The sequence below is a fragment of the Papio anubis genome, chromosome 9 (genome assembly GCF_008728515.1).
Source record: "Papio anubis isolate 15944 chromosome 9, Panubis1.0, whole genome shotgun sequence".
NCBI classification, from domain to species: Eukaryota; Metazoa; Chordata; class Mammalia; order Primates; family Cercopithecidae; genus Papio; species Papio anubis.
Window position 1 is genome coordinate 113,309,537 of NC_044984.1, and position 27,792 is coordinate 113,337,328.

At 44.9% G+C, this 27,792-nt stretch overlaps 1 protein-coding gene across 1 annotated transcript in view; it reads left to right on the forward strand.

Annotated features, from left to right (window-relative positions):
• The first annotated feature begins 3,162 nt into the window (after positions 1 to 3,162).
• SRRM4 (serine/arginine repetitive matrix 4) overlaps positions 3,163 to 27,792 on the forward strand; it is a 180,224-nt gene continuing 155,594 nt past the window's right edge. Inside the window, exon 1 of the mRNA XM_003907233.5 lies at positions 3,163 to 3,717. Within this exon, the coding sequence (XP_003907282.2) occupies positions 3,587 to 3,717 (131 nt within the window). The 5' untranslated portion in view covers positions 3,163 to 3,586. The remainder of the gene's footprint in view (positions 3,718 to 27,792) is intronic.

Consider the following 27,792-nt stretch of genomic DNA (forward strand, 5'->3'; position numbering starts at 1 on the left):
TCAAAAAACAAAAAAATCTTCATAGCATTGATAAAGAAACTGTGACATAAGCAAGTGAAGTCTCTCCTCCAACATCACACAGCTAGGAAATGGCAGAGCTGGAAGTTGAAGCCAGGCATTCTGGATTCCAGGTCCTGAACTGATTACTGCAGACTCCCAATTTAGGAGCCTCAACCCCAAGTGCTTCTAAATATGTGGCTCAATGTTATCTGATTTATTTTTAAATGCAACTCCATCCTGATATGCATAGTATCCCACTCCGTCCTCCACTCCACCAAGCAAAAACAGAAACTGTATTTTTCACAGATTTCCTTTGCTTCCTACAGGATCACCCCAGGGAAGTCACTTGGTCATCCTCAACTTCTTCATCTTTAAAATAGAGTAAGATCGAATAGCAGGTCTACGTTTTTTAACTTTTATTTTAAGTTCAGGGGTACAAGCGCAGGTTTGTTACATATGGAAACTTGTGTCATGGGGGTTTGTCGAACAAATTATTTCATCACCCAGGTATTTAGCCTAGTACTAATTAGTTATTTCTCCTGATCCCTCCTCCCAACTTCCACCCTCCAAAAGACCCCAGTGTGTGTTGTACCCATCTATGTGTTCATGTGTTCTCATCATTTAGCTCCCATTTATAAGTGAGAACATGTGGTATCAGGTTTTCTGTTCCTGTGTTAGTTTGCTGAGGATAATGACTTCCAGCTCCACCCATGTCCCTGCAAAGGACATGATATTCGTTTTATGACTGCATAGTATTCCATGGTGTAAATGTGCCACAATTTCTTTATCCAGGCTATCACTGATGGGCATTTAGTTTGATTCCATGTCTTTGCTATTGTGAATAGTGCTGCAGTGAACATACACATGCATGTGTCTTTATAAAAGAATGAGCAGGTCTACTTTTAGTTCTTTGAGAAATCTTCACACTGTTTTCCTTAGTTGTTGTACGAATTTACATCCCCACCAACAGTGTATAAGTGTTCCCTTTTCACTGCATCACTGCATCTACACCATCTATTTTTTTTTTTTTTTTTTTACTTTTTAATAATGGTCTCTTGGGGGTAAGGTACTATTTGGGTGACAGGTATGTAAAAGCCCAGACTTCACCACTATATACAATTCCTCCATGTAACCAGAAAACACTTGCACCCTTAAAGCTATTGAAGTAAGATAAATAAATAAAATGGAATAAGAGCAGCTTTCTCTCCCACCTCACCTGGCTACTATGGGATTTTAAAAAGGCAATGTCTTGCAAATGGGAGCTCTATCAACATTTTAGGGATTAGGAGCAGGAACACAGCTGGAAGATGTTGATTGATCTTGTGGGAGTAGGACCCCACCTACCTCTCTCCTGCAGGTGACTCAGTTCATACCCTAAATGTCATGACTAGGGTTAGTTTTAAAGATGCCAGGCTACTTAAGAAGCCAGCTCTAGATTGCATTGACAATGATACCAACTTCTGGATGGGAAATGGGGGTCGAGCCCAATCGGGGAATGGGGCATTTGGGGTGCAAGGTAAGAGGGAGAGGGAGGGAAGGGGCTAGCCTAGTCTCCACTTTGCTTCACCTCCAACCTTCCCAGGCCTGACCCCATCTCTGGGCCCTCTCCCCCGGCAACCCACTTAAGAAGCCAGCAAATGCACCTCTCGTCGTTGACCAGAAGGGGTCACTGCAGAGCGAGCAGCGCTCTCAGGCACTCAGATAAGCGAACGTAGGCATATCTAACACACACGCTTCAAATGTAGATACTCTTTGGGACGGGTATTCATTTACTCCAAGGATCTTTCTTCTCCTGCCCCATCTTATCCTCTCTGTCGGCCTCTTTCTCTTCACCTCCTAGTTACCTCCTGTTCCTCTTCAGAGAATTTCTGGAGTTCTCATTGTTCCCCCGACCCCCTCGCCTCCCCCCCTACCCTGCCCTCATTGGGTCCCCATTGCTATCTGCATTAGCAAAGAGCAGGAGTTTATTCTCGCTGTGACTGGAACCCAGCACCAGGGGCTTGAAGGCCTTTAAGACTGATTGAGGCCTCTTTCCAGGAATTGACAACCTGGAAAGTGGAAGCCGGGGTGGGGCGGCGTTAGGTGGGAGATGGGGGAGTAGCAACTCTGCTAAGATTAAAAGTCTTCCAGGAAGGCAAGGGCTGAGGGGTCCCGCCACAATATCTTTTTTTATAATGAAAACCCTGGGGGGGAAACAAGAGTCATTCTAACCAGATCCTGTGTGTCTGGGGTTGATCTGGGATTCTAAACCTCCACTTGCTTGGGATTACGATTGAAATGTGAGGCGGTAAGAAGATGGGGAGGAGAGAACGAAAAGTAACTATCCCCTTGCTAATCCTCGAGATTTTCCTCTCCAACCCTCCCATTAAGCGCTTTCTTTTCCAAAACGTGCTCCTTTCCCGAGACTAGCGGCATTAGGAAAAGTGGCTGCAGGCGGATTCCCCAGGAGTGGATGGGGCTGGGGTGGGGTGGGAGGGGAACTCTTTCCTTTGGACGGGGTTGGCGGCGGGGGCGCTGGGCAGGCCGGCTGTGAAACACAAAAGAGGTACCCTTGACAGCTCCGCATGCACAGATGTAACGCTGCGCCCCTTGGCGGGCGGGGGCCCGGCTCGGCAGATGGCGAGAAGCCGAACTGGTGAGGGATTGTCGATCAAATGGCACTTTCTGGGTGGTGAAGACCTTGCTAACCCCTGGCTCAAAGAGGAACGCTCTGTACCGGCCTAGGCCGTCTCTGCCAAAAGTGAGGGTCCGGTGGGGGCCGGCCGGGGTGGATAAATTAAGTTTTTTACCCCCTTCCCCCCGCCCCCCCCCCCCCCCCCACCCCCGGCAGAAGATCAGCTACAAGACTTGTGAAGGGGCTGGGAAGAAAGGTGGCCTGGCCCCAAGGGCACCCAAGAAAGGACTGAGGAAGGCCGGCGATGATGGGAGAGAAGAGGGGCCTGGGAAGCAGGATCTCCTGCCTGGCGCAGATTGGGGTGCCAGGATGGCTTCTCAGAGGGGTCAGCGCTGCAACTCGGTCGCTGCGGGGCCCTGGTGACAGGCGCACGCCCCGCCCTTTCTCCTTCCAAGACCTGCGGGCTTTTGTTATGCAGATGGCGGCAGGAGGCTGAGCCTGAGGAGGAGGGGGTTGGTGGGGAGGAGGAGAAACGGAGAAGGGGGAGGAAAGTGCAGCTCGCGCGACCAGCCTCCTCTTCCAACGTCACATTGTGCGAGAGACAAAACCCGGGCGCGCCGGAGCTCACACGCGCACGCACACACATCCGACCCCGTCGCCTCTTCTCTCCTGGCGCTGCCCAGAAAGCCAGCCCTCCCTTCCCTTCTTGGGGCGCAGAGGCTCAGCCAGCTCAGAGCGCAGCCAGGAGCCGACCCAGAAGGGCGAAGAAAACCCGGCGGACGAGCCTCCTTTCTCTGCTGCCTGCTCGGACTGGGGCGTCCCATCCCCCGCCCTGAACTCCGATCTCTCCCACCCCACCCCTCTCTGGGTTTCACCCGGACAGAGCCCGGAGCTGGGTGTCGCCCCCGTTCGGAATCCACGTTTCAGCACTTCGGACAGCGCCCCGGGCGCCCCGGCCCCTTTGGGTTGGCGATGGCGAGCGTTCAGCAAGGCGAGAAGCAGCTTTTTGAGAAGTTCTGGCGAGGAACCTTCAAAGCGGTGGCCACCCCCCGTCCCGAGAGCATCATTGTCGCCAGTATCACGGCCCGCAAGCCGCTGCCAAGGTAATGATCTCCTTCTTAAAAGGGGGGATCCCGAAGGTCCCCCTTTCTGGCCTGTGCCCTATAGCCCGGAGGGGTGGATGCAGGCAGTCGGGCCAGGGCGCCTGTCTTTTCCCGTCACTACTCGGCGGCTCCCGCTGAAACATGGGAACTCATTGCTTGTGTGAGGTGGAAGATGGTGAGAAGGGACAGGAATTCTTTGTGGGGGGAGCAACGCTCAACGGAACCCCGTAGCTCCTATTCAAGAGGTTTTGCTACCTGAGGGTGGACAGTGCAGGTGGGGTACGACTTGACTGAAAAACTTTTATTGGTGTCACAGAGTCCAGAGGGCAGGTGGGCCAAAGAATGGTGGATTTGAGGAGTTTGGGGGGTGTTGTACCAGAAAAGGAGAATTAAGCCAGCTCAAGCAGCGTTCAGAGATAGCACACATTTCCATCCTCGGCTCGGAAGCTAGCGAGCTTTGAACATTTTTGACAAAAGCCCATATGCTGTTGCCTCAAATACACCCAAAACAGCACCCTCCTCCATGCCTTTCTGGCGGCTGCTGCTGAATTCTCTCCTCTCCAGCATCCAAAACCAAGACTCTGAGCTCAGGAGTCAGGGAGGAGCCTTCCAAGATCGTGAAGATGATCTTGGAAGAGTTTTATTTTGTTTTTCTTTTTTGTTTTTTTTTTCCAAAAAGAATCTGATTGCTTTGAACTCAGGGATGAGAACAGATCCTTGGATGGTGGTAGACATGGTGCTGATGGAAGGAAGAATAAGGGAAAAAATGAAAGAAAGAGGGGAACAGGAGGTGGGGTGAGAGGGAGAGGAGGTTGGGGGAAAATAGAAGCATTCCGAGACAGAGAAAAATCCAATTCTTTTCATAAATCATTCAATTTAGAGGAGTTTGAGAATGAAAGGAAGAAGGCTGTGCCTTCTGTCAGGGAAAATCAAGGCAGTATGAAAACTCATCTTTTGCTGGTGTTGGATGAGTGGTTTAGTGGGAGAAAGGAAAGAAGTTGACCAGGGGGACCACTTGGAAGATTTATTAATCCTGGCAGTCTGCATTAGGGAGCAGATTGAAAACATGTCTGCAAAAGTGATTCGGACAGACTGAACGTCTGTTCTGGCACAACTGATTCTGAACTTTCCAGTGGGTGTGAGGTGGAAGACGTATGGGGAATTACACCTGAAGAATCAAAGCCAGACTGGAGAAGTTTTCCTCTTCACCGTCTTGTAGAGGATCACACAGGTCTTTAGAGAAATGGGTGTCCCATTTTAGGAATGGGTGGACAAGCAACACAACAGGCCAGTAGCGTGTAGCAGGCTGCAAGCTGAAGCAGCACCAGCCAGTGTTTGCAGATGGGAAGGAGGGGACACCCACCCACCCACCGACACAGGCTGGAGAAGGGGAACAACAATACCAAATGCCGTTAAAAGCTGATGCTTCTCTGCTTCAAGGAAGGTTCTTTGTATAGAGTTTTGACGTCAGTGGTTTTATCTTCCTGGGTTTCTGCTATCTATTCCACCTTTGGAATGTACCTACTGTTGGCTAATCAGGTGCTGCACTGGCCAAAGAAAATGCCCTTGTAGAAGGAACTAGAGGAAATTTCACTGGAAACTAGAAGTATGGCATTTAGTCCAGAGTCTTCCATCTATTTTAGGGGTACGGGGAGAGGAAAGCGGATTCCTGGTGGTGTTTTGATTCAAGAAAGCACACCTAATGTCCACCTTGCTTGGTACTTTCCACTTTTGTCTGTCTGTCTGTTACTTTCCTGCCCTTTTCTTGGTCATATTTGCAATCACATGAATGGCGCACAAGGTCTTTCAACCCTCACGCTTTCTGCAGCTTTTTGCTAATTCTAATGTAATCCTTTTGAGACTTTTATAATACTCCACTCCCCCTCTGCAACCAGTATCATTTCGCTCTTGGTGCCTTTTCATGTCGTGGGTCTTCTTTGCCGTAGAAACCACCCCTGGGGTGAAAGCCTGAGCCATAAGCCCTCGATTTATTTCATGCTAGGAGAATCCTGTGTAATACTTCTGTAATAGGCGTGGCCTCTCTGTAGAACAGATTCCAGTTTTATAACTGTTACTCCCGGTTTGGGGTAGAGAGTGAGAAGGGAACATTTGTTTCCAAGTCCTCAGGAAAGGTTGGATTGGAGTTGTCTTTTAACAGACCAGATAAAACCTGAATCATCCCCATTCTCACCCAAGGCAGCCACATCCAGTGACATTCAATTTCCACTTCCTTTTCAACATTCCACACTTACTTAAGGGTGAAAGTACCATGTTTCCAAAGCTGAGTTCTCAAGAGGAAAGAAGATAGAGGCATTGGCACAATATCAGCTGTGTTTTGGTGGCTTCCTCTAGAGGCAATCTGGGGACTTGGTCTCATCAGAAATGTTGTTTAGTTCCATGAGTCAAGCCCAGATCACAGTCGGCAGACCAACACATGTAGCAGTCTGCAGGGGGATGGCAGAGAGTGAGTGGAGGAACAACTAGTCAGTCCTGTTGGTGACACACTTAATATTTATTTATAGATGAAGGCCACCCCCCTAAATAAACTTCCTCAGGATATTTTAAGTCTATCTCTGAAGGTAATTTAGCACCAGGATAGAAACATGTATTCAATTCATTGATTTCATAGCAATATGCATACATCATGCAACTGCAATCCAAGCAACCCCCTGCTTAGTCTCTCTTTCTCCTCTCCCCCTCTGTGAGGCATACGTGGTGAGGCAATATCTTTATAATGTATCAAATTGCAACCAGATGTCTGCCTCAAATGTCAGAACAGTATAGCAGAGTGGGAAGCAGTATATCACAGTGGTTAAGAGCTCAGACTTGAGTATAAGACAACCTGGATTCATGTCCTGGTTCTATCATTTACTAGTTGTGTATCCCAATCAAGTAGTTTACCACACTGAGCTTGAAAATAGAAATAATAACAGTAGCCCCTCAGACAGCAGGTTGTAAGGATTGAGTTAGGTAAAGCTCTACCCCTGTGTGTGGTACATGGTGTTGTTTAGTAGACGTTGACTCTGGAGCAAAGCGTATAGTGGCCAAAAGGAAAGCAACAACTCCTCATCGTTGGATTCTCCATGCCTACCCATGTCTCCCCCAAGTAATGCTGACAATTTTTATTGGGATTTCAACTCCTGATGGACAATTACATTCAGATGAACACACATGAGGCAGGGTAGAGAGTGGTCCCATAATCCTCGTCTCTGAGAAAAAGTTAGTTGCTTTCTGATCTGACTGTTTCAGTTAGGGAGTTGGGGATAGTACATAATTATCTGGATTCAGAATTGATTTGGTATAACATTTCCATAGAGCATTCTGCTGGTTTGTATAGAGAAGATCAGGTACTGTCAGTCTAAAGAAAGCTCAAACTCCTTGAAAAATCATAATTTTAATCCCATGGTTTCATCAAATCTACAGTGACTGTGTGATTTATAGTTTATATCAAAATGTCTTTAAGAATGAAAGAGGGTGTCATTAGTAATTATTCTAGGATGGAAGATCTAACAGAGATAATCCCAGGCAAACCAGGATGTAGAGTGGTCCTTGTCAAACTTTATCTTCCAGCAGGCAGGGAACCAGCATGAATTGCTAAGACATGTGAATCTCTAAAGTGTAGAGAGCCACCTCCCTTTTATCCCCACCCAAGAAGGGTAGTCGTTTTGCCTGGCGTTAACTTGTTTCTCTTTTGTAATTGCTTAGTCTAGAAAAGTTTGTACCTAAGAAGTTTCAGCTCGGCAAAAACCTAGTGCTTAAGGCTAGATCAAACCACAATATGATTTCATATCACCATATCGACAAATAGTAGCAGCTAAAGACTTAATGAACATGTAAAAATCATTTGAAATTAGCATATCAATTGTTTGTGGATGCATGAGTGTTAGTAAAGGACTAGAAAAGAGATCCTCTTAAATAGAATGCACATTTTCCTTACAATTCTTTTAGCAAGCTATTAATTTTCTTCGAAAATCCTTTCTACGCAGAATAGACCAGAAGCAGACTTCAGCCCAAGCCCTGTCCAAAGGGCCATAAATTCCAAACTATTGGAGATTTTACTGCATAAAGGGAAACTGTAAGGTGGAAAAAAAAAATGCCTTTGAACCATTTAATTCAAGGCTCCCCTTGGTGCCAAGAGATCAGTTAGCATGTTTGTGCTGACTTGATCACCAGGAGCAGAGTGAGGGGCTGTTGAGAGGTGATTTTCTGACAGCAGCCTGTGGTTAAGAGCCAATGTACTGAGGGTCACAGAAAATGCTTGCCCTGGTGGTGAACAAGCGTTTTTCTCTAGGAAGGGAGCGTTATTGTTTGGGTCAAACCTTTCGCCTTTTGAAAGGCGAAATTTGTTGAATGGGATGCAGGGGTTGGTTGCAGGGGTCATTTCTGACATTCTGCTGTGTTCACCTGGCAAACGTGCTATCTTAGAGAAGCAGGATGTGGTAGATGTTCAGCGAATGTTGGATGCATTAATTAGATGAGTGTGCATGGTTCAAACCCAGCAACAGATTAGCTCTCTCCCCACCCCACCTCCAATTCTGAGACACTGAGGCTTCTGATCAATGCAACTTGAAAGACACACACACTACAAATAGATTTGACTCTCCCTGGTGTCAGAATGAGGTTCCCTAGATAGAGGCATCTGTCTGGCTGGGCAAGTAGACATGTTAGCCAGTATGAGGGCAGGAGGTTGGACTAAATGCCACTTGGATGTGCTTTCCAGGCCTGTGAGTCTCCATTACCTCCACCCCTGCTCCAGGCCACCATAAAAAGGGAACACCCCTAAAACCCTAACTCTTTTAATAGGGAAGGAAGCCCGGGTCATGTGCCTTCTTCTCCACGAACACTTCAGGTGTGCTGCAGAAGAACAATACATTAAAAAAAAAAAAAAAATCCCATTTTTTTTTTTCAGAGTGGCTGGATTTACCTTCCTGTGAAGTGGAAGAATTCACAGGGGCTTAGCAAAACTAGAGCTCTTTAATTGCTTGTTCCTAAGACTTTCGCTGAAGTGTGAGATGAAGAATGATGAAGAGTTTGAACTCTGAAGTCAAATCTATCCAGGCTCAAATCTTTCTTTGCTACGTGCAAACTCTAGGACCTGCTAGTCACTTCACCTCTTTGTGCCTCAGCCTTCCCACCTGTGAAATACTCCTCTGTTGGGGTTGTAGTGAGGAGTGAATGAGATAATTTATATAAAGAGCATGGCACTGTGCCTGATACAAACCCAGCTCTGCATAAAGCAGATGCCCTTGTGTACTATGCCGGGGTTACCCAACGAGATGCAGAGAGGGGAGATGCTAAAGCCCCTTACTACCTCAGCTGTGCTTGTTCAGTAGTGATGCTTGGGTTCTGTGGATGGACTCCTGAGCACTCCAGTGCTCTGTATTCACTTTTAAATGTGGTTTTGGGGCTCCCTAAAGAGCCACTGGAGATCGGTAGAGCTGTTTAAAACATTTGACAGACCCCAAGGGCACACTAATCAGAGGAAGTGTTTTATTTTATTGGTTGCAAATGCTTACAGGCTATGAGACTTGGCAAGCAGCTTGACCTTCTCAATCTCAGTTTTCTCATCCGTAAAATGGGGCTAATAATAGCAGCTCCCTCCAAGAGCTGCTGTGAGGACTGGATGAGCTAATTTATGGAAAGTGCTACTTGGCACCCAGTCAGGGCTCCATCAGTGTTGGCTCTTGCTATTAATAATAAATGATAGGTTTTTTCATTACTATTTGCCAGGCCCACTGGGGAGAAAAATGTTGAACGTCCTCCTGTGAGGGCCTCAGAGTTTAGTTGCAAAGGTAGATACAACGTAAGTACATATTTCATAAGGCAGATAGTCTTCTTAGTTTTTAAAATTTGTTTTTACATAGTAACTCCATATATTTGGGGGGTACATAGTGATGTTGTGATACATATAATGTACAGTGATCAGCTCAGTGTAATTAACATATCCATCATCTCAAACATTTATAATTTCTTTCATTAGAAACATTCAGTATTTTCCTTCTAGTTATTTGAAACTGTGAAACATATTATTGTCTTAAGTACGATAATGTAGAGAGAAATAAAGACAGAAGAATGTAAAAAAAAAAAACAAACAGCGGAGGGAGAGACGCTTGATGAAGCTTGGAGTCCCTTGCTTATAGTCACACAGTTATTTTTAGTTATCTGATCTGCAAAATGGGGATGATTCTTCTATTTCATTAACTTTATCTACAAATGCAAGGGATGATCAGAAAAAATCAGACCTTTGCCCCCAGCAGGGTCCTGAAGACCATTTCTTTTCCCAGGAGAAAAAGCAGGCTAAACTCTCTGAGAGGAACATTAACTGCTAGGGAATAGTAAACGCTAGCGGAGGGGAGCCGTGGAAGGGAGCTGCTCATATAACATAAATTTTCCAGCTCAGGATGCAGTCTCTGGCGTGGACTATTAGGCTTCTTGTCCTTCATGGACTAGCTCTGGCTAATAGGAAATCCAGTCTGCATTCCACAAACAACCACCAGTGATGGGGGGATTATAGCGAGCCTGCAACTGTTGAAGATAAAATTAATCACAGGGGAATTAATACACAAAGTGGAAGAAGCTGCACGTTGGCTAAAAAAAAATTAAGTTGTACTTTCATTCATTTATTCAGTCATTCAACATTTTTATTGAACCACTACTCAACGTAACAGTGAACGAACACGGGAACTCCCTATTCCCATGGAGGAGAAAGACAATGAATGAAGAACCAAATAAATAAATGAGAGCTGGTGGTAATGCATTCTATAAAGAAGAATAAAGCCAAGGAAAGGAATAGAGGGTAAGGGAAGGAGCTGCTTTGTTGGACAGCATGATTAGGGACCCAAATGGAGAGGTGAGCTGGGAGAATAAGTGACAGAAAATTGTTTGAGGCAGAGGGAACAGCAAGTGCAAAGGCCCTGAGGTAGAAGGATGTTTGGTGTATTTGAAAAATAGCAAGGAAGTCACTGTGGCTGGAGCAGAGTGAGTGAATGGGAGAGTGACAGAAGATGATTCCCAGGATGCAGGCAGAAAACAGATCAAGTGGGGCCTTGTAAGCCAGTTTAGGAAATTCCGAGGTCCTACGCTGGGGGCAGAAGGTGGTCCCAGTGGGGGGTTCTTGCCGTAGGCAGAGTTCCAGGTCTGATCTGCTTCTCTTGACTCATCTTTCCTGACTCTGATGCAGCCAGTGATGACTTTGAACAGCAGTATCAGAAGCATGTCTGGGCCCCTCCATGTGTTATGGACAAGCATGAAATTACAGTCTCTTGACTGTGATCAATCAGATCAGGAAACTTTACAGACGCTGTTTAGACTTCCAAATAGCAGTGACAGATTTTGTTCCCACAGTGCAAGGGTTTGGTCTCTCATATTCATGCATGCAAACCTAGACTATCCCTTGGACCCAGTAGCCCCCTCCACTGCACACACTGAAGCTACAGTCTGCTTTTTCTCTCTCTCTCTCCCTCTGTGTATCTCTCCCCGGCACCCATCTCCCTACACCTTCCAGCCCTCCACTCCATTTGAAATTTTGCTGAGGGAGCTCCCTTATGCTACAGCCAGTGTGCGAAGCTCCGTGAAATAGAACACTGAATTAAGATGTCATAGAGACAAAGCCAAAACAAATACAGGAACAATGCTGAACCCTAAAACAGTCATTAAGTAATTCATGTCTACATGTGTCTGTTCAAAACAAATATTAAGATCTTCCGGACGCAAATATTTCTCATTCGGAGAATCCCCTGGTTGCTGGATTCCCAGAGCTTAGATGCCGCTGTCGGACAGCTTTGCTGAGTACAAACACCAACAGATCACTGTTCTCTGGCTTCATTAAAAGTTAAGCTTAGGCAACTGAGCAGGAATTTAGAAGACAGTTGCCACTTCTGCAGAAAGAAAGGTGCCATTTGGGCCTGAAGCGTGCATCCTCATGGTGTGTGTGCATGCTCGCTTTTGGTGGGAATGTGTGTGCTGAGAGCCTGGTGTTACTATGTGCCTCGCCCTGTACTGAACATATTTCCTCTCTTATCCAGTTCTATCCTTATAATAATTCCAGAATAGAGGTGTCTTCAAGACCCTATTTTACGGATGAGAAAACGGAGGCTCTCAGAGTAGACATGACCTGCTCACAGACGCATGGCTGGTAAGAGTCAGAACAGGAATGAGAACCAGAGCTCTTAATCAACATGTTTATAGGATAAGACACTTTGCAGAGGAGGAAAAAATGATATGAGAGAGTGGAGGTAAGCCCTGGGAATCCAGCAACCAGAGGAGTCTCTAGATGAGAAACCTTTGCATCTGGAGGATCTTGTTATTTGTTTTGAACAGGCACATGTAGATGTGAATGGCTTAATGACTGTGTCAGGGTTCGGCATTGTTCTATTTGGTTTGGCTTTGTCTCTACGTCATCTTAATTCAGTGTGTGCCCACGATCACACGGTATGTAAGTGATGAAAGCAGGAGCTGAATTCAGGTCCGTCTGATTGCAAGTATATTCTTCTTTCCTGGCTGGACTTCCTGTCACTGTGGTTTGGGTTTTAAGGTTGGGGGTGTTTTTGTTTTATTTTGCTCATCTTGTTTTATGTTCAATCAGCTTAGGTGATTGCCATTGTTATAATCCCATCTTATACCACTTACAGCAATACTGCTTTCCTCTCTCCTTGCCCCTGTTATCTGTTATCCACATAGACCCAGAAGAACCTCTTTGAAAAGCACATCAGACCATATAAGCCCTCTCTCACTCCATCTAAAGCCCTCTATCACTTTCTCATGTTTGTGTTTTTTTGGTTTGTTTTTGTTTTGAGACGGAGTCTTGCTATGTCGCCCAGGCTGGAGTGCAGTGGTGTGAACTCAGCTCACTGCAACCTCTGCCTCCCAGGTTCAAGGAATTATCCTGCCTCAGCCTCCCAAGTAGCTGGGATTACAGGCACCCATCACCACATCCAGCTAATTTTTGTGGTTTTTTTTTTTTTAGTAGAGACAGGGTTTCACCATGTCGGCCAGGCTGGTCTCGAACTCCTGACCTCAGGTGATCCACCCTCCTCAACCTCCCAAAGTACTGAGATTACAGATGTGAGCCACCATGCCTGGCCCCATGTTTAAGTATACTGAACCAGCTCCCTGCCATGGCCTCTAGCCTCTTCATGGTCCAGTTCCTGCCCACCTCCCTGAGACCATTTCTAAAATGCCACCTCTCACTTCCTCTGGTTTAGTTGTATCTTATTCCTTTTAGTTACTCACATTTCCCAGGCTCCTTCCTGCCATGGAGCCTTTGCACATGCTGCTAGGAAAGCTCTTCCTCTCCCCTGGTGCCTGATTTATACCTACTCCACTTTCCCGAGCTCAGAGCAAATGCTATTTCTTTGGGGAATCCTTCCACAATGCTGCATTCGAAGTCATACCCCTCATTACAGACATTATTTTCTTATCACCATTTTCAACATGTTTGTAATTGTATGTGGACTTGGGTGATCATTGGCTAAAGTATGCCTCTCCTAATGGTCGAGGCATCGTGAGGAGAGGGACTGTGACTATGAGCTCCTTGCTGAATGAATCTCTTTCCCCAGAGGCACGACAGGGGCCAAACACATGTTGGTAGAATGCATGAACTGTAGCACTTTCCCCTCAAATCACTTTCGCACCTAATAGTCTGAACCATATGGAATTGCCAGTATTCAAAACCAGCAATGTTATTTCCTCTGATTCATAGGAGAATTGTTTGAACCACTGGGGCTGGAGACCGTGCCTGTCTCATTCCTTGTGGTATCCCAGCACCTAGTACAAGTGGCTCAAGGTTGGTAATCTTTAAATATTTGTTGAATAAATTGTTAATGAGGACAATACGACCATAAGCACACCGTACAGATGAGAAAACTCAGAGACCTACAGAGGTGTAGTATTAGAATCGTAGAACTAACAGGACCTTAGGGATCACCCAATCTCATTTTACACGTGGAGGGCTGAAGGATAGGTTTGATAACATGTTTAATATATTGGAACCATAGTGCGCACATGTAATTTGTAAACAAATACACATGTATTGAGGTTTTGTTTTCAGCATTTCTCACTGAGAGAGATACGAGATAAAAGAAACTTTGGGGTCCATTGATCTAATTCAGCTCCTCTTTTAGCAGAAAGCAACACGAAGCCTGCAAAAAGAGAGAGATTTGCCTAAGGTCTGTAGCCTGTAGGTGAGCTCTGGATTCAGAGAAGTGATGTTTGCCCAGCGTCAGGGCTCTTGTTTGAACCTCTCTGCTGCAACCAGGTGACCAGACACTGGTTCTCTCTGGTGACCTCACCCACGCTGTGAGACATGACATCCCTCCCCCTCAGGGTCTCCTGCAGCACCTGCTGCCCACCCACTGGTCTAGGGATCCTGTCCATCCGCACCCAGCCTGTGCCTAGCAGAGCAGGTGAGCAGCTCTGGGTGTTTCTGGAATCAGATTTCAGAGCTTCCAGCTGATAAGGGGCTTTTGTTTGGCCAGTGTTTTGCCCCAACCTCCTGTCCACAGCCAGGTGGCAGGTGATTCTGGGACCCAGCCCACACCCGGAAGGGGTAGGTATCTGAGCAGTGGTGCAGGATTTATCATATGGATGGTTGTTTGCTGCAGGAATGAGAGGCCATAATCATTATAGCACCTTTCAATGGTCAGTTCTCTATAAATCCTCATTGCCTCACTGTGGCACTCAGTCTACTGTCAGGATGAGAGGGCAGCCGGAGGGGACCTTCAGAACTCAAATATAGCATCTTCATTTGATAGATGGGGAGACTGAGGCACAGAAAGAGCACAGGGCATTCCACATTGCATCAGAAAATTAGTGCCAAAGCTGTAGCTAAAATATGGGCTGCTTGGCACCCAGTCCCAAGACACCACACTGCTCAGAGTTCTCTGGGGAAACAAGACAGAAAAATCAATTTATTCACATTTTACAAATGGACTAATGAGGCTCAGAGATGTGAAATGATTTTCCTAAAGTCACGCCATGAAATAATGATATATCATTATTATTGTCACTGTTAAACAGTTACTATTGATCTTGTTTGATCCTCAGTAAGTACCAGTGTTATGTCCATTTTAAAGACGAAGAAACTGAGGCTTAAGTTCTTATAAAGACCTGGAATAAGCTCCAGATCTCTTGACTCCAAGTTCAGTGCCCTCATGCCACTGTGGGGCAAGATTTCTGACCCCCAAGAGGTTGTGCACTGAGCGGGGATCACCAGGCAAGGGTGGGAACGGTGTGACTGTCTTTAATCACTGACCCAGGCTGCACTGCCTTAAGCAATCCCATTCAATCCCTCTCATTTCTGTTCACCCACAGAGTGTGCCAGCATCACGCCTTCTTCAACTGCTCTCTATATACTGTATCTTTTTCCTGCATGGAGAGTCTCTTAGAATGACATTCCTCTTAATGGCCTCGGGGGCATGGAGGGATTGGAGTGGGCCCCCAAAATCGAAAGGGGAACCCAGAGATCAGTAGCCTTAGGAAGAAACACCATGTACCCCATTATGGAAGGGACAAGACTGAGGCAGAACAGGCCCCAAACTGCAGAGGGAAGAGTGCATGCGGGTCAGGAAACCTTCTTTCCATGGTGGGTGCTGGTTATATGTGGCCCCCAAAGAAAAGACACTTTGACAACTAGAAGAAGTAGGGGTGGCCTCAAGATTGCTGTAGCCCAACCCTCCCTAACTCTTCATTTTACAGAAGGAATCTGGCCCAGAGTAGTCAAGTCACTTGCCTAAAGTCTCACAAGCAATCAATGCCATTGACAATAGGTTCATTGTAGGGCACTTGGGGGTTTTTGGAAAGAGAAAAACTAGTATGATTGCTTTCTGCTGGGTGCTATAACACATGCCTGCAGCCCCAGCTACTCAAGAGGTTGACACAGAGGATCCATCCCTTGAGCCTAGGAGTTCTGGGCTGAAGTGTCCTATGCCCATGGGGTGTCTGCACTAAGTTTGGCATCAATATGGTGACCTCCCAGGGGCTGGAAACCACCAGGTTGCCTAAGGGAGGCTAAACCGGCCTAGGTCAGAAACAGAGCAGATCTAAACTCCCAGGCTGATCAGTAGTGGGATCGTGCCTGTGAATAGCTACTGCATTCCAGCCTGGGCAACATAGCAAGACCCCAACTCTAAAAAAAAAAAATAGTAAAAATAAATAAAAACTAAAAACGATTGCTTTTCACTGACCACTCCTATCCACACCCCAGAACACCGGCCGTTCCACCTTGGCTCTATAGCATTTATGTCCTTTTAACAAATCAACTGTCTAACTGTCCCCACATAGTGGTTTGAATGCAGGAGCTAGAGGCTATGATCTAAGTGCTCCTAGATGCTTTTAATGTTTTCCAGGGAAGCTCAGGCTGAGGCTTCCACCACAGAGACTCCCAGCTTGCGACGTGGGCAAGATGCCATTTCAGCCACCCTGATGTTTACTATCCTTACTCCAGTTCTTAAAAGCCTTTTGCCTTTCCCCTCCCTGGAAAATAGTGTGCTCTGCATTCCCACCCCTCCAATCCTCCAACCTAAGGAAAGCATCAACTCCCAGTCACCAAGCAAATGTTAGTTCTGACGCATGCCAAGGGAGGGGTGTTGTGTAGTTAGAAGAGTTCTGGCTTTGCAGTTAATGTGCTTGGGCTTGAATTCTACTCCATCACCTAGTAGCCGTGTGACCTTCGGCAAATCCCTTCACTATCCTGAGCCTCAGTGCCCTCCTCTGTAATATGGGGACAAAAGTTCTTAACTCGAGTGGTTGCTGATTCCTGGTATGACTGAGTATTTGGAATGGTTGCCTTTGGCCACTCAGGCTCATGTTCAAAAGCGAGTCAGTTTGATGGTGGTGGTGGAGTGAGAAAAGACACTGGGATTATACCCCTGATGAAGAAGACTAAACCTCACAGTACATGGGTTCCATTCTCTGTTATGCAGATGGAGAGAAAGCCTCAGAGAGGGAAAGGCATTTGCCCAAAGTCATACAGTGAATGGGAATCCAGGTCTCCTCACCCCCAGAGTTCACTTCTCTGCCTCGGTGACCTCATAAATGTCAATTTTTCAACTTCTTCATCTGTCAAAAGGATTAAAAATAGTTACTAACAATAGTTTCTGACTACTTACTATATACCCAGCACTGAGAAAAGTGCTTTGTCTGCAATATGTCACTTAATCTGCTCAACCACCTTTTGAGGTAGATACTGTGACAATATCCATTTTGTAGATGAGAAAATTAAGGATCAGAGAGGTAAGTGATTTGTCTAACTTACACAACTACGTAATGTCAGAGCCAGAATTTGAATCCTATGCTGCTAACTCTCACTAACTCTTCCTGGGAACACCTGTTCTGCCAATCTCCTGAGATAAGGAGAGATGATAAAACTTAGGAGCACCATATGGAAACTAGGAAATTCTTGACAAGCTGTTTACATCTTCCAATATGTGGCTCCATTCTGCTCCATCCCAGTGCCACAGTGGCACATCAGAGAGAATGTGGCTCAGGATGTCTGTCCACTTGCAATGCCCTATAGTTCTATTTTGGGACTTGCCAGTTTGATGCTACATTAATGTAGAACCCTTTCCGGAAACAAGTTTCTCTAGGAATGAGAAAAAGACAAGGAGAATAAGTGTTTCTTGAGTGAGAAATTTGGGACTTCTAATTGCAGTGCTTACCCCAGGCTGACCCAGTTAGGTGCAGCCATTATGCAATCATGGTTATTCTTCAGATGCACAATACTTTATGTTTGCTGAGAACTTGATTCATGCATCTACCCATCCGCCCATCCATTTATCATGCATTTACTCATCATCTATTCCTGCATCCATTTGTTTATCCACCACCACCTATTCATCCATCCATCCACCCTTTATCCATCCATCAGTCAAGCAACAATTGAGGCATTTATTATTTCATTCACCCATCCATCCATTTTCCAACGTTTTGTCTATTCATCCATTCTACAACTATTTTCTTTTTCCTTTTCCCATTCATCTACCCATCCATCTACCCATCCATCCACCTCTGCATCCAACCAACATTTATGGAGCATCTAATTTGTGCCTTTCTTCACCATTTCCCCATCTTTATGGTAAAGTTAGATTTATTCATTTCATTCAACTGACAGTAGAAACTAACTACCAGCTCAAATTATTTTTTTCAAGACCACACAGGGATAGTTAAACCTGATCTTGCAGTCCTAGTTCTCTCCAAAACACCTATAAAACATTGTGGGTCCAAAGAACCACAGGAATCTTGGGTTTGTTTTTCTTCTCTGAGGTCTTTTGCTGTGCATATTTAAATAATCATGCATATTCATTTATATCAGAAACAAAGGATCACAACAAATGCTGTGACCCTTTTTCACTTGTGCAAAAAGATTTCACATATGCAAAGCACAAAAAATAAAATTTTCTGTATTCTCAACTTGCTTTCATTTAGGTATGGGAGACATGTTTATGAATAGTGACTAGAAAGCAGGGCAGGAGTTAATAGTATCAAAAAGAAAATTAAGGCCTAGGCAGGTAAAGTGACTTGCCCAAGGTCATAAAAGTTAATATAAATGCTGTGTAATTTAAAATAACTTCAATTCCTAAACTAAGCTCTCTGTTAGGCAATTTATAGACAGATTTCACTGAATCCTCACCCCAACTCTATGTAATAGGTATCATTGTCTCCATTTTAGGGATGGTAGATGTGAGACTCAGACAGTCTAAGCAACTTGGTCAAGGTTATCACTTCGTAAGGGTCAGAGTTAGCACAGGCGTGCTTGCTTCCACAGTTTTCTCTTTCATAAAACTTTTCCCAGAGTCAAGGTATGGAGTAGAAAATGTCACCTGTGAGGCCCAACTGTTCTCCTGCTTCTGAGTTTCTAGGTGATTACTTCAGTGGAAGTCCATCCCAAGACGGGTTCAGATAGAGGAGGAAGGTTCTGCACAGAGATGAGGTGGACCTCAAGGGGATGAATGGGGCAGTGGTGGAGTAGCGATGGTCCCAGCCTGCACTGGGCAATCATTCAGAAGAATCAACCAGCCAGGAAGTGTCTTCTCAGCAGGAAGGTTATCCATGAAGAGGAAAAACCCTTCAAGACAAGGAAACAAGAGATATTAGTTAACCACACGTGCTCTTGACCACAGCTCAACTCAAAGGTGGCACCCCAGAGGGGCATGAACTGAGTCGCTGGAAATGAGGAAGGTGTTGGGAGGAGTGGGGTAAACATTCTCTAAGCACCAGATTTGGTAGGGATTTCCACTTCTTTATACTCACTTGTGGAGTGATTGAAAAGAGCCTTGTAATGTAAAGGAGAACACAAGCCCAGTGAGGTTGTTTTATTTACCCAGGGCTGCCCAACTTGGCAGAGCTCTGACTGCTGGCCATCAGTCTACACACGTTACTGTGGAAGCGTCCATGATCCCTGCCATGTGGCACCTTTCTTGTCTTATGGGTCTCTCTCTCTCTCTCTCTCTCTCCCCCCCCCTTCTTTCCAGCCTGAAGGCAATCTCTTTCTATTCTGAAGAAATCTTTCTTCCTTTGTGTTTCTTCATGATTCTCTCCTCAGTCCATAAATCCCTTCCCCTAAGGGCTTTGACTTTTCCAAAAAGCAAAAGTGAAAACACTCTCATATTCTTTCTGTTTTCAGCCTGACACATGCCTCGCTGAGGCAATAAGAGTAGAACCCATGGCCTGCTTAAATGGTGAAAAAGAAAAGGGGAACATATAGGGAGAGGAAAAAAAATCCACATAGATCAAGGTCTCAAAATATTGTCCCATTGCACATGCAACATCTCCTTTAAGCTGCTTAAGCTTCTGAGGTGGATACTGTCATTATCTCCAGTTTTCAGAGGAGGAAGCTGAAGTGTGGGGACATTATGTGCCTTCTCCAAGGTGACACAGCTAGGAAGTGGATCCAGGATTCAAACTCAGGCTTGTAAGGCACTAATTGTCAAGTTTTTAACTACCATATCCTACTGACACACTACCTGTGTGGAAAAAATATGTATCAAAACTGTTCCCTAAGGAAAATTGACTTGCCCAAGATTGTTTGACAAGTCAGTAGAATGGGAGCCAAGCTTGCTGATCAGAGGCACATCCATCAGGATCTACATTTAATGGACACTATCTGCATACGTCTGGGTCTAAGGGTCACGTGGCTTGGTCTCTTAGGAGGCTACATTCAACAACCAAAAAAAAAAATGTTCAGAAAGGGAAGAGATATTTCTTAGAGTGCCAGCCAAGCTCCGGAACTGTGCAACTGAGTGGATAAGAGCAATATGGCAAAAAGAAAAAAAAAAATCACCGAGTGTCAACATCTCTAACTAATTGGTAATGGTTGTCTGGAGCACGGTGTTGAAATGGACTCTAGGGCTATATCTGAGATCAGTAGCAAAGAGTGCTTGGATCAATTAGTAATGTCTGTCATTCTTGCAGGAATGGGAGGTTGTAGCATGCATACTATGTATTTATCTTTCCTGCACCTGGAAGGGGATGCTACAGCTTTTGGAAGAATCAGATCAAGTGCTAACTATTGAACATTTACTATGCTGTTGGTGCCATGCTCATCACATTCACTATTTCACTTAATGTTATCACTGGATTCCCTCTCCTGACACATTTTGCAAAGGAGAAAACAGAATGTCAGAAAGATGAAGTTACTTGCCCAAGGCTAAAGAAGCTGGTCCATGGCTAACCAGCTATGATAATTACTGTGCAATACATAAACAATTAGGTTGATCAATAGAAATGTCAATACAGAAACAATCCCAGAACCTGTTAATTGGTGTTTGAATGTATATCTTTGGCCAGAGGGCTTTGGCTTCTTTATCTCTCTATTCCCAGTGACTAGCACAGGGCTCTGGACACAAGTGATGCCCAATTCATATTTATTTAGAACTGTGAACAGGCACTGCGCAAGACAGTGTTTCGGAGTGTAAAGAGATTTGGTTATACATATAATGGGAAAGTGTCTAGTTTAAGGTTGGGCATGACTAAGTACACAATAAATATTTGTATAATCCAAGAGTGATAGAGGAGTTGGCTACTGGGTGGGATCAGGAAGACAAAATGAAGATAATCTTGGTGAAGACAGGACAAAGGTATTCTTTACCCTATCTGGAAGGATGTGAGGGGCCCAAGGACCAGCCCCCACACTGCTGATTGCTAGGATACCAAGCGATGCAGGCACATTTCATGATACCATCAGGCAAGTCCAGGAGGGAGAGTCCTGCACCTGGGGAGCTATTTCTGGCCATGTGTTCTGCCAGCAGTGTGCTGGGAGGCTGCAGGAGCCGGATCTGCTGCTGGGGCTCTGGAACTCAGAGTCAGGACAATGCCAGCTTTGTCTTGCCAGGGGCACGTGAATGTCATGGCAGGAGGGGAAGGCAGCAGGGAGGGGCGGCCTCAGGGAGCCCAATCTTATTCCGCCACATCTTTTCCCAGCTGTGTCCCGCCTGTGTTAAGTTTGAGGGTGATTTATGTTATCTGCAGCATTGGCATATTGCATTTTAAAGAGTCTCAAATTACGAAATCACTGTGAGATTGGAAGAATTATTTTTTTCCATTTCATAGATGAAACAACTAAAACTAACACAGTTATTTATAATAACAACAGTAACAATAGTGTATGTTAGGCATTATACTAAGCATTTCATATACTGTAACTTATTAAAGCCTTAGAATGCCCTGTAAGACAGGGAATATTCTTATAGCTATTTTGCAGCTGAGGAAATTGAAGCTCAGAGAGGTCAAAACTTTATCAAATCGAGTCCCATATGATTCCAGAGCCCATAGTCTTAACCTCTATCCTATGCTACCTCTGTGTCAATCAACTCATTAACTTGTTAATTAATACTTTGCATGTATATAGTGCTTTAAATTTCCCAAACACTTTATGTATATTTGTGCCTTAGAGTGGTGCTCTAATACTAGGCACTAAGTAGAACAAGTACTATGTTTTGTTCACATCCCTTGACACATCAAAAATAATGCCAGAAGCTGGGAAGGTACTTACTGCTCTGCACTGTACTTTGTACAGTATTAAGATACATGATATTTTGTATTTTGTACAGAACACACTACACAATATATTTTGTACAGTACAGAAAAGTAACCCCTGTAGTATACTATATTTCACTTCCCCAAGCCTCAACTTTGTCATCTATAAAATGGGGAAAATAACTTTTTCCCAAGGCCTGTGACCACTGGAGATGATAAATGGGAAAAGTGCCCGGCACACCTCACACGTCAAAGGAGTGCAATGTGCTATAGCTGCCAGCCACACACCTCGGAGTCGTTTTACAGAAGTGAGCAGATATTTCTCTTGCTGAAGTGAACAAGGTGACTGGCTAAAATAAGCCTACTCATCTGTAACTGAGGCATAACACAAGTTTATTCTTAGCATCCCCTTTGCACTCCCAGTCTCTGGAAAAGAAGGGACTCAGACCAAGGAGCCGTGAACTTTCCAATACATTTGACACCAGTGGACCCTGTGTTTCTTGTGACTGGCCCTGTACTAAAGACCTCAGTGTTCTTGGTCTCCATTTAGGCAAGGTCAGACCAGAGCTTTAGTCAGAGTTGGTTTAAACTATTTCCAGGTGCAAGAGGCATCTCTGGGAAAAGAGGCAAAAGGGACAGAGAAAATATGTTTACCATCGGAACATAGATTTTGTGAGTACAAGTCATCTAGCCATGCACAGCCCTGTCCTTGGGCTATAATTATATTCGTTCTGAGTTTTCTCAAGAAACAGCTAGAAAGGGAGGCATTCTGCCAGAGCCTAACCTAAATGAAAGCTTATCACTCGTAGTCACAGGATCATTTGGCCAATGGGGGAACCTGGGAGGAAGGTGAGAATTTCCTTTCATTTCCTCTCTTCTTTCCTATGAATCGCTCAGCCCAGCACCATTTTTCTGCTAAGGAAAGTGGTCTCTGGCCATGAGGAAGTGTCTATTGTCTGCACACACCATTTGGGCTCAAAGAATAAGCAGAATAGCACCATCTCAGATTGTTATAAAAAGGCCATTAAATGAGGGTGGTATAGTTAGGGTAGGCAAGATTAGCAGCTAAAACCGATGAGCTCTGGGATCTCAGTGGCTTCATTGATACATTCATTTCTTGCTCTTGCTCTTGTCTTAGTCCTTCCTATGTTAGTTGAAGGAGAGATTGCTTCTCGTGGCATACAGGGACCCACCCTTATGGCATAACTTCAAAGTTATGTGACGTGGTGGTACAGCTAGAAGATGAGGAAAGTGAACAAAGGGGGAGAGGTCCCACCTACTCTTGACTGCCTCTGCTGGAAGTGAATCAACACTCCTCTTTAAATTTCATTGGTGAAAGCTTGTCACAATGTCCCCTGGGTGCTAAGATAACTGGGAAAGGCAGTCTCATAGCATGTCTGAGTGGGAAGGGAAGGAAGTTTAGTACCAACCTCTCTCAAGGAAGGAATTGCCTTTCAGGCCAGGAATCACATATTAATGTGAGCATCTCAGGCTTCTCTGATAAGTTATTTCTCTGTATGAGTGGAAGAGGGCAGGAAAAATAACGGTTACTATTTATTGAACAATTGCTAAGGATCAGGCACTATGTTGAAATTTCCCAAGCCTTACTATGTTTCATATATAAACCCTGTCATGCATGTATTGTTATTTCCATATTATAGATAAGGAAAACCCCCATAAGAGAAAGTAACTTGATCAGCATCACACAGCTAGGTGGGAGTAGTGGCTTATGCCTGTAATCCCAGCACTTTGGGAGGGCGAGGCAGGCAGATTGCTTGAGCCCAGGAACTTGAAACCAGCCTGGGCAACATGGCAAAACCCCGCCTCTATAAAATAAACAAAAATTAACCAGGTGTGATGGCTCATGTCTGTAGTCCCAGCTACCTGGGAGGCTGAGATAGGAGGATCCCTTGGGATCCTGGGAGGTGGAGGTTGCAGTGAGCTGTGATCACACGACTCCACTCCAGCCTGGGTGACAGAGTGAGACCCTGTCTAAAAAAAAAAAAAAAAAAAAAAAAAAAAAAAATCACACAGCTAGAAAATGCTGGAGCCATGATCTATTCTGATTCTGATTATAGGTCTGATTCTATAGCCTGTGTTCTTACTCATTATACCACACTGCCTACGTGAAATACAGCTTTCAGTGTGGCCCTGAGGGATTAAACATGATGATAGACGAAGTGCTTAGCCCAGTTGCCTGACATGCCATTAGTCCTCATTAGATGCTGATTATGAAAAGAAAACAAGCAAAAAAAAAAAAAAATTCAGGTTTCTCTTTGATCTTTGAGGAGTTATCTGCTCTGATGGTTTTTTCCCTTGCAAACTGGTTCCCATTTATTCATTTGCACATTGAGTTAATGTATCTACTCAACGTGTTCTATGGGCTTATAGTGCTAGGCACTTGGTTTGTGAAGATGAGCCAGATATGGTACCTCCGCCCACGGAACAGAGTGAGGGTGTGGGATGGAATCATTCTCTCCAAATTCTTCTGGATTCTGAGAAATGGCACTGGGGTTGTCAGAAACCTGGGGTCTGATTGGACAGTTGGGACAGGATGAAAATCTAATTGATTAGAAGTGTTTATTTTCCATTTGCGGGGCAAACCAAGTAAGAAGGTAGATAAAAGGAACTGTAATATTTTTATTTAGTTCTCTCCAGAAAGATTTTCCTGTCTGATACCGCCTTATTTCTATCCAACTTAGGGCCACAATAGACACCATTACAGTTCTCGGTTACCCTATGTACTGTGTTTGGTGCAGGACTAACATATGATACTAGGAGAGCCAATCTCAGCCCTTCCCTGGGGCTAAGTACAGAGGAGAGTGACTATCACTAGGCTCTGGTGGTGACAAAGGCCATGCTGGACAGGAAGGATCACAGTAACACTCAGCATCTATTAGGCATCTACACCAAGGCCAGTGTTTACACCATGCTGCTGAACGCTGCATTTGAATGAAATTGCTTTAACCTCACAACCACCCTTCAAGGCGGGTACCTTTTCATTATCCTTATTTTACAGTTGAGAAACCTGGAGCTCAGAGGGGTGACAACACTCATTCAAGGTCCCACAACTAGTAAGGGATCAAGCAGGGGTTTGAATCCCACAACCTGTGCTCACAGTCACCATACCATATTGCTACCAGTTATCTCTATGTAGCTACCTCTGGGTCCCAGCAAGGAAGGGCATATGGGAAGATGGCTAGGCTTGGGCTGCAACCTATGTTCAAAGACCAGGGGCAAGTAGATTTAACCCAGCCATTTGGACTGTGCTGTCTCTACTCCCCCTCGTCCTCCGACACCAGCGTCATCCAATCTAAGACCCAAACTGAATAGCTCTGAGCCTTCACAGTTTCCGGCATATCCTGAGCCCCAGCCCCCAGGGCTCTGTAGCATCCTTGATTTTTTATTCTTTCAGGGACATGCTATAAAAGATTGAAGTCAGCAACTGCGTAGATTGCTATCAAAAATGAGGGCAATTTTATACATGTTTTCAGTTCCTATTTCCCCTCCTTGCTTTCCTCCAAGGATTTGAGATTGTTAAGCAGGAGAGCTGGTAGAGGTTCCGAGGGGAGGTCACCAACTGGAAATGAGGCACCTGCCAGATAGAGAAAACTACACATGGCTAAGATACCACACCAAGATCAGCTTCAAAAGCAAGCCCTCCTAATGGGCAGCAGAAAGATCAGAGGGGCACTGGAAGGTCTTGTCACCCCCAGTTCCCCAAGGGCTTGCTGCAGTGGCTTGAGTTCAGTCCTTTCCATGTATCTCCTCCATCTTCATATCTCAGTGGAAACCTTAGACTTCTTATCTTCATGGCTTCTTTTTCCCCAAAGTTCTCTTAAGCAAACCATCACAGAGAAAATGCTGAATTATTCTTTTATTCTCTCTATAGATGATATTACTAAATTGTCATATGAAGAGATGATCAGAATATGAAGGCAAAAAGTACAGGGAATAGAGTATGATAGAGATGTTTCAGGCTGTTAATTATTAATGAATTTTTAATTGATCAGTTATTTAATTAATAAATATATGTTCTAGTCTGGATTTCGGATGTTTGTGGGTTTTCTCAGCTTTTAAAAATGAGTCATGTGTTATGATCATCTTATTCTAAATATCCACCTTGGTACCAAACTCTATTTGAAAATGTGATCTTCTTTTTCTTAAAGAGGGCCTCCAAAATTGTGTAAACTGCAGGTCCCACACCCCTGGTTATGCGCCTGGTTCTAAGATTCTGACCATAAGATTCATGGTTTATATATTCCCCGGATCCAAGGTTTGTCATCTCCTGATCCCTTTAGGGTCACTCCCAACCATTGCGTCCTGTGGGATATTGTTCATTAGAACATCCGATTCCTAGACTTCACAATCCTGGAAGTTTTCTGTTTGTCTCCCAAACATTTGAAGACAAGGACTGCAAGGTCCAAGGGGTTTAGGAAAGTACAGTAGCTTCTGAAGGCAGCTGCTCCTGAGAGGGGGATGGGAGCCTACAGCAGAGAGCTTCTGAGGAGGCCTGGTTTTGTTCAGATTTCTCCATTCATTTGGTTTCCTCCATTTTTCATCCTGCGGCTCACAGGCGGATTGAGAGAAATAGCCTCTAGGTAGCAAAGGGTGGATCACAATAAGGGCTCCAACCCCCTTCTTTTACAGGCAAGGAAATTGATCAGAATATGGCAGCCCATTCAACAAGTCAGCCCAGCTGATAGCTAAGACTCCTTTTCTCTCCCCTCGGCTCGCCCAGACTCAGAAAAGAGGACAAGCACTGAGAAGGCACTTTACTTCCTGCCGAGAAAGAAGTGGGGAATGATTTTAAAGGCAGAAGCAAAGACGATGTCCAGTGTCTGAGAAATAAAAATCTCCGTTGCCAACAAACCACAGACCCTTATTCCAGGATCCATTTTCCTTTGTTCCCTTGGCGGAACCCGAGGCTCCCTGCTCCACTATTATTTCACTCAATTTCGGGGGCACCCAACTGCTTCACCCAGAAAAGATTAAAACAGGCTGCTAGCAGCATCACAGTTCCTGTGGCTTCAGATTTTGGTGTTTCTGATTGCACAAAAACCTATCTGAAATAAACATAATAAAACTTTTACAACAGGCTCACTATAGGCCCCCAAACTCTGGCTGACTCTGAGGGAAAGGAGGAGAAGGGACAGTCAGGAACAGACTGCTTCTGGAGCTCTCAGCTCAAAGCACTCAGGCATTAACGCTTTCCTGTCCCAACCCTGGAAAGGATGGATTCTAGTCTGTCAAAACAGAAGGGGCCCCATTTTATAGACAGGGAAACTCAGCTGTCCCACAGCTTCTCTGAGACGATCAATGGAACAGTCTTTGAGGAGCGTGTGGTACAGTGGTTCTCAAACTTGGAGGCTCATTGGAATCAACTGGGAATCTTTAAAAAAGTACTGACACCTGGGCACCACTTCCAGACATTCTTATTTAATTAATTTGGGAAGAGACCTGGACATTGGGATTTTCTTAACCGCTCCTTAGGTGATCCTAATGTGCACCACTGTGGGAAACTGCTGGTGTGGTGGAGAAGGGAGAGGTGTATATTTACATCTCTGTCCACTGTTTCATAACTGTATCCTTCAGCAATCACGTGGGCTTCAGTCTCCTTCCCCTGTAAATTAAAGCTAACAGTGAAACCTACCTCATCCAGGGTCCAAGTGGGAATTAAATGAAATGATACGCATTAATTGTTTAAAGCAGTGCCTATCACAGAGTAATTGATCAGTACATGTTTGCATTATTGTTACTGATGTCACTGTTGTTACTTATCACTAATGTCATCATTTCAAGGTCTCAGGATGGGAAATGGGGGAATATAATTCCCACATCCATTGATGGTTGAATTAGGATTTGGGAGATCTGATTTCCTTTTTGACTGTTCTGAGAACAAGCTGTGTGGCCTTGGGCAAAGCTCTTAACCTCTCTGAGTTTAGTTACCACATCTTACCAGACGGGTCTCACAGCCCCTGGCCATCTATTGTCCAGGAAGCTGTGAGATTCCAATAAGATAATGGATTTGAATGAGATTTGAAAACAGGAATGCACCAGAGGAATTTGAGATATGATTATGACGCCCATTGCATCCCCCCTGTG